This window comes from Palaemon carinicauda, unplaced genomic scaffold (assembly GCF_036898095.1).
Source record: "Palaemon carinicauda isolate YSFRI2023 unplaced genomic scaffold, ASM3689809v2 scaffold235, whole genome shotgun sequence".
In the NCBI taxonomy this organism is placed as follows: domain Eukaryota; kingdom Metazoa; phylum Arthropoda; class Malacostraca; order Decapoda; family Palaemonidae; genus Palaemon; species Palaemon carinicauda.
This window is the reverse complement of record NW_027169976.1, coordinates 175001-182500: the sequence shown is the minus strand read 5'-3', so window position 1 is coordinate 182500 and position 7500 is coordinate 175001. Positions and strand designations below refer to the sequence as shown.

Here is a 7500-nt window from a genome sequence, read left to right as displayed (position 1 = left end):
TTGTCAATGTTTACATGCTCTCAAACGTTTGGGTTTTGTCAACTCTTTTCCCCTACACAATTTACCGTAAAAAACGTTAAAAAATCCTGGAAACAAATGTTGCCAGAAATTTACCGTTTTAAAAACGGATATATTTAAGTTAAGGAGTGATATTACGGTCACCAACCTGTGATAGATATTAAGAAAGTAGGGTAGAAATTACGGTCGCCTGTATTTTACTTGAATTAAAAGCTTAAGATAGAGGCGACTGGCGAAACCTAACCGAGGGCCCATTGTTGTCAATAGGTGGAGGAGGAGGAGATGATGATGAAGATGATGTATTTTACTGAAATATGGTTGGGAACTATATTTTCCCATGTGGTCAAGGATCTTCATGAATTCCCATGTGGTCCATGCCCTAGGTGATGTCCTAGTGATATCCTAGTGACGTCCTATCCCTTTATCTCAACTCCTTCCAGGTCCCCATCATTTCTTTCCTATTATTGTCATGTGGTCCAAGTATTCACATATGCTCTTTTCTCCAAGAATTCTCATGCAATCCAGGTCTCCCCCACCCCCGTCCTCCGTGACTTATCATAAAGTCTAAGTCATCATATCATACATGAGCTTTTCCTATGAATCCGTGCGTGGTTCAGTTCTTCAAAAGTGGGCTCTAACAATGAGCTACCATATAGCTCACGACTCGCCATGCAGTCCACGTCCTCATGAATGTTATCTTACTATGAATTATCCTTAATATTACTAGCTAAGCTACAACCCCTAGTTGGAAAAGCAAGAGTTCTCTTGCTTTAGGGTGACATATCCGTAGTAGAGTGAATTTGATGTTAAAATCTCTTGTGGCTCAGAAATATACAGCTCTTCTGGGAGAAGGACACTCCAAAATCAAACCACTTGGATAGTGCCATAGCCTCTGTACCATGGTCTTCCACTGTCTTGGGTTAGAGTTCTCTTGTTTTAGGGTGACATATCGTTGGTAGAGTGAATTTTATGTCAAAATCTCTTGTGGCTCAGAAATATACAGCTCTTCTACGAGGACACTCCAAAATCAAACCATTCTTCTCTAGTTTTGGGTAGTGCCATAGCCTCTGCACCATGGTCTTCCACTGTCTTGGGTTAGAGTTCTCTTGCTTTAGGGTGACATATCGGTGGGTAGTATGAATTTTATGTCAAAATCTCTTGTGGCTCAGAAATATACAGCTCTTCTAGGAGAAGTACACTCCAAAAATCAAACCATTGTTCTCTAGTTTTGAGTAGTGCCATAGCCTCTGTACCATGGTCTTCCACTGTCTTGGGTTAGAGAGTCCTCTTGCTTCAGGGTACACATCATGCTCACTGTTCTATCTTATTGCCCTTCAAATAGTCTTGTAACAAGAATTTCAAATATCTACACTACATTTAGCGTTTCTCCGTGATATAGGCCAATAGGGTACATTACGGTAAGATAATAATTAAACAAGAGGGTTAGCTAGACGCCAGCGGTTATCAATACGGTTTGTGAGACGAGAAATGGTAGGTGAACCCAAGGCCAATGGGTGTGAACCAATTTCTGTGGCCAATCTCCTCCTCCGAAAGTTATGTTCACCTTCCACTCCCTCCGACCCGTTAGGAAGGGCCTTGGAGCACTGCCTGAACGCGGCGACCTATTTAACTTGGTAGGGCAAACGTTTAGTGCTGGGGGGGAGGGGGGTTGAGGTCGATAGGATTGGATTTAATTGGAAGAGTTGTGTGCTCTTACATCGGTCAAAGCTGATAGCGATGGCATTGTTAGAGTGTAAAAGAAGGAAGGGTGGGACTTAACCCAATGGAAGTGATAGATGAGGGTGTATCAGTCGATTTTATCTATGTATATAATATAGTATATATATATATATGGTGAAGGGTAGATGTAGATGCTTTGGGCATGCTCTTCGCACTCCCCAAAATTGATTAGTTCACCAAACTTTCAACTAGGCTCCACAAGGCACCAGAAGAGTTGGAAGACAGAGGCCTACATGGGCTGAAGACTATGAAGCGTGAAGTAGATGATGATGAATGAGAAGTATTGAATTAAAAGCTCAAGATAGAGACGACTGGTGAAATCTAACCGAGGCCCTTTGCGCCAATGGGCATACGAGATGATGATGATGATGGTGATGGTGATACTTTGCTGGGCAAGTTACATTTTTTTTATAATATATTGGTCAAGTTTAGAAGGATAAACTAAAGCAATTCTAAATGAAAAACACTAATCAATTTATATCTTTCAAAACGGTCGATTTCTAATTGTTATATCCAAAAAAAACACAAATTTAAATTGGTTTAATAGAGAATTTTCCCTACGAATGTTTAATACCCAAGACAACAACAACAACAACAACAACAACAACAACAACAATAATAATAATAATCAATCATCATCATTAAATAATAACAATTAATAATAATAATCATCATCATCATCATTAAATAATAATAATCATCATCATCATTAAATAATAATAATAATAATAATAATAATAATAATAATAATAATAAAATAATCATCATCATCATCATTAAATAATAATAATAATAATAATAATAATAATAATAATCATCATCATCATCATCATCATTAAATAATAATAATAATAATAATTATTATTATTATTATTAATAATAATCATCATCATCATTAATAATAATAATAATAATAATAATCATTATCATCATCATTAAATAATAATAATAATAATAATAATAATAATCATCATCATCATTAAATAATAATAATAATAATAATAATAATAATAATCATCATCATCATTAAATAATAATAATAATAATAATAATAATAATAATAATAATAATAATAATAATAATAATTCTGATTAACTGACCACCACCAAGACACCCTCGGAACCAAAACCGTTGTATCCTTCAGCTCTCGTAGGATTTAGTGGGGTCGCAACACCGTTGCAGATCATCCTAGGGCAATGCAACAACCTCTTGCGAAGATCTCTAGACAACGTTAATTAAATTCTAAAAACACTTCTTCGTCTACTTACATATTACGTAACTTTTATCTCAATACTGTGACAGAAAATCTGTGCCATTGGTAGTTGAATCAGTAGAACTTCAACAGTTCTAAGTTGGAGCAAATATTTTTATGTTGACCAGGCTGATATGAGTCTTTTTATTGTTTATATAGGACATATCTGTTTTTGACGTTGTTAATAGTTTATATAGGACATATCTGTTTTGACGTTGTTACTGTTTTTAGAATGATATATTGTTAATTTATTCTCATCATTTATTTATTTCCTTATTTCCTTTCCTCACTGGGCTATTTTTCCCTATTGGAGCCCTTGGGCTTATAGCATCTTGCTTTTCCAACTAGGGTTGTAGCTTGGCTAGTAATAATAATAATAATAATAATAATAATAATAATAATAATCAACCAGTTGATTATTTGATTCATTTTCGGCATGTTTACACTATTTTCCATTACTTATCCTGTTAGAAGCGAGTACTCCTGATACTGGCCTCTAGGAGAGTAATCTTGGCCTATGTCAAGTCACATTAATTATAGAGTAAAAGGGTTTTGGTTGGTTTAAATCAATTGGCACTTCTAATAGCTGATAAGGTATTGAATCTCGAATGTACCATATATCCATACAGATCTCAATTGCTTATAAAAACTCTTGGAAATTACAAAAACAAGAACTTTTTTTTGCATACAACCTATTTCATCTCCTCCTCCCTCTATTGAGCGCAATGGGTCTCGTTAGAGCTCGGCTACAACCCTAGTTGGAAAAGCAGGATGCTGTAAGCCCAGGGGCTCCAATAGGGAAAATAGCTCAGTGAGGAAAGGAAACAAGGAAAAAATAGAACATTTAAAGAACAATAACATTACAATAAATATTTCCTAAATAAACTATAAAAACTTTAACAAAACAGGAGGAAGAGAAATTAGATAGAATAGTGTGCCAGAGTGTACCCTCAAGCAAGAGAACTCAAAAGTTAAAAGCAGATGCCATTTTCAAATAAAATGCATTATCTAACATCTTTTTTTTTTTTCATTCCAGATCATAATGACGGTAAAAGTCTTATTCCTGCTCATCTTGCAAGCATCTTTGAGAGGCCAAGCATCACAAGCAGCTGGCATAAGGCAATTTGGACCATATGGTCGATACACTTCCCCAAGCGACTTCGTCACAAGCGGCTATGGAAATTCTCTCCTCAGCAACGACGTTCAACAAAACAGTAACATTTGGCATCAAGGTAACCAAAACAGCTACGAGGACAACATGCATCAAAGCCTTATGGTAAACCATAATTTCGACGGCAAGCTCGTCCTCAAATTATCACGATTCAGTACAAAATGCGAACAATTACTACAACGACATGAACAACGGTGGGGATTTAATTGACAACCAACGGTATGGCAACGTCTACTCCTCGACCAAGGCTAATTCTTTCAACGGTTTTGGTTTCGAACTCGAACCTGAGCCAAATATCCAGAGCGTCCCTATGGATCAAATAGACAGATTTATACTTGATGATAATAATAATAACCAGAATGGCCCGAATTCCCTTAAACTGGAACATTTAATAAGGCTTTACCAAGAGAATCCAGGCAGAATTCCAGCAACGCCTTGGTCTAGATGTAGGAGATTATGCGAGTATTTTGATGTCAGGATTGACAGGAAATCGACGGAGCAGTAGTGGGGTAAGATGAAAATACTATTCTTGTCATCATAATTATATAATGAAAAAAAAAATGTAATATGGATAGTACCATTTTTCTTAATTACATTTTTTTACCTCCGCAAACGAAGTTAGGAGGAGGTTATGTTTTACACCCGATTTGTGTGTATATGTGTTTGTTTGTGAACAGTTTCCTTGACATAATTTTAATCGTAGAGTAATGAAACTTGCGGGGATTAACTGTTATCTAAACAACTGGAAATGATTATATTTTGGGAGGTCAAGGTCAAAGGTCACGGTCAAGCAAAATGTCCAATTCACGTAATTAGCCATAAGTTTGGACATCATTGTCACAAAGACTTCAAATTTGGTTCATATTTGAGTGTATGAAAATCCACGCCAATTAATACATGTTAAGGCCAAAGGTCAAGGTCGAGCAAAAGGTCGCGAAAGAAGCTGCCGCGGCGGAGGTCTGCGCTCTACTGAGTGCCCCTCTGGTTCTTAAGAATAAATCTATTACTTAAGATCTCGTAAAATATACAAAACGATACACTTTTTTTCTTCACAAAAATTTCTCTGCAATTAAAAGAAGTCTCATTTGACCCCCCCCCCCCAAAAAAAAAATAATAATTATGTGAATCACAGAAAATGTTATTTACAAAAAAGATTTGAGAACATGTTAACACACCTCATGACTATCGCCAGTATAAAAAAATAGACTGAATGACATATAATTTATTAAGCATCACACTTTAAAACATAATAATAATAATAACAATAATAATAATAATAATAATAATAATAATTATTATTATTAATATTATTATTATTATTATTATTATTATTATTATTAATATTATTATTATTAGGCTGCTTTAATGTTGATGTTTTAAAAATATTTCATTTTAATTTTTCATTACTTCTTATATCGCTTATTTCCTTTCCTCACTGGGCTATTTTTCCCTATTGGGGCCCTTGGGTTTATATCATCTTAGCTCTTCCAACTAGGGTTGTAGCTTAGCTAATAATAATAATAATAATAATAATAATAATAATAATAATAATAATATAAGCCCAAAGGCTCCAAAAAGGAAAAAGAGCCCAGTGAGGAAAGGAAACAAGGAAAAAAATAAACTACAAGATAATAAATAATAAAAATATTTTTTTTTTAAAACCAGTAACAACATTGGATTAGATGTTTCATACATAAACCATAAAAACTTCAACAAAACATTTTTTTATTTATATTATATCACGTAAATGTTAGATGTTACCCTCAAACACTCAAATCTATATTCTCCTATTTCCAGAATGTTTGGGAGTGGCTTCGGCAAGAAGACATTAGACGTCTACAGCATCTTCGCCATAGGAATGTTCGCCGCATTTATAGCCTACATTGTCTACTTCTTCATATCTGTGGAAAGTGGTGGAGAGGGAGGAAGAGCGGGAGGAGGAGGAGGAGGGGGAGGAGGAGCAACAAGCTTCGGTATCTCCAGAGAGGGAGATTTGTTGGTGATACTCAGTGACGTCACTGACGCTTTCGCGAGATGGGCTGTGTTTGAATCTAAGCAGGATGACCAACATATAAACGAGGAAGATTTGACATTGAATTCTTGAATATTACTTATAGAGTTTTAGTATTTATTGAAGCAATTGTGTGGATTCTGAAGACCAACATGATACGAATGAGGAAGATTCGATAGTGAATTCCTGAATATTACTTATAGAGTTTTAGTATTTATTGAAGCAATTGTGTGGATTCTGAAGACTAACATGATACGAATGAGGAAGATTCGATAGTGAATTCTTGAATATTACTTATAGAGTTTTAGTATTTATTGAAGCAACTGTGTGGATTCTGAAGACCATCATGATACGAATGAGGAAGATTCGATAGCGAATTCTTGAATATTACTTAAAGAGTTTTAGTATTTATTGAAGCAACTGTGTGGATTCTGAAGACCGTCATGATACGAATGAGGAAGATTCGACATTGAATTCTTGAATATTACTTATAGAGTTTTAGTATTTATTGAAGCAACTGTGTGGATTCTGAAGACCATCGTGATACGAATGAGGAAGATTCGACATTGAATTCTTGAATATTACTTATAGAGTTTTAGTATTTATTGAAGCAATTGTGTGGATTCTGAAGACCAACATGATACGAATGAGGAAGATTCGATAGTGAATCCCTGAATATTACTTATAGAGTTTTAGTATTTATTGAAGCAAATTAGTGAATGGTTTTAAAGTGTGTTATTCCCGAATCAACTTTTGTATTTTTGTAATTTTTCAGAAACTGCAGCTCATGGAGAACTAAAGTATTTGGGATTTTATATAGAGATGAATTTACTGCTATAACTAAGTGTTTTTTTAATGTATAGCCGTGTACTCATTCTATGTAAAAAAAATTATAGAAATATGTTATTGTATGTTTTTCAAAACCGTTCAATGTTATGTCTTCACATACACCACATTAATACACACACACACACACACACATATATATATATATATATATATATATATATATATATATATATATATATATATATACAGTATATATATATATATATATATATATATATATAGAGAGAGAGAGAGAGAGAGAGAGAGAGAGAGAGAGAGAGAGAGAGAGAGAGAGAGAGAGAGAGAGAGAGAGAGAGAGAGAGAATCACAAAATTATCAATAATATTACTAGCCTACTGCTGCTGCAATAGCTACTCTATCACCCCTACTAGAAGTTCTAGAACTACTTTACAGTAGCATTAAGAAATGATTACTCAGTTATGCTTAATTCAAGAAGTTAAAGGCGTCTACTTTCAGTTC

The 7500-nt window shown here is 34.4% G+C and overlaps 1 protein-coding gene across 1 annotated transcript in view; it reads left to right on the top strand.

The window, feature by feature from the left end:
- LOC137636125 (uro-adherence factor A-like) overlaps window positions 1-6285 on the top strand; it is a 23829-nt gene extending 17544 nt beyond the window's left edge. Inside the window, exons 3-4 of the mRNA XM_068368530.1 lie at window positions 4047-4375; window positions 5979-6285. Of these exons, the coding sequence (XP_068224631.1) occupies window positions 4047-4375; window positions 5979-6285 (636 nt within the window). The remainder of the gene's footprint in view (window positions 1-4046; window positions 4376-5978) is intronic.
- Window positions 6286-7500: the final 1215 nt, after the last annotated feature.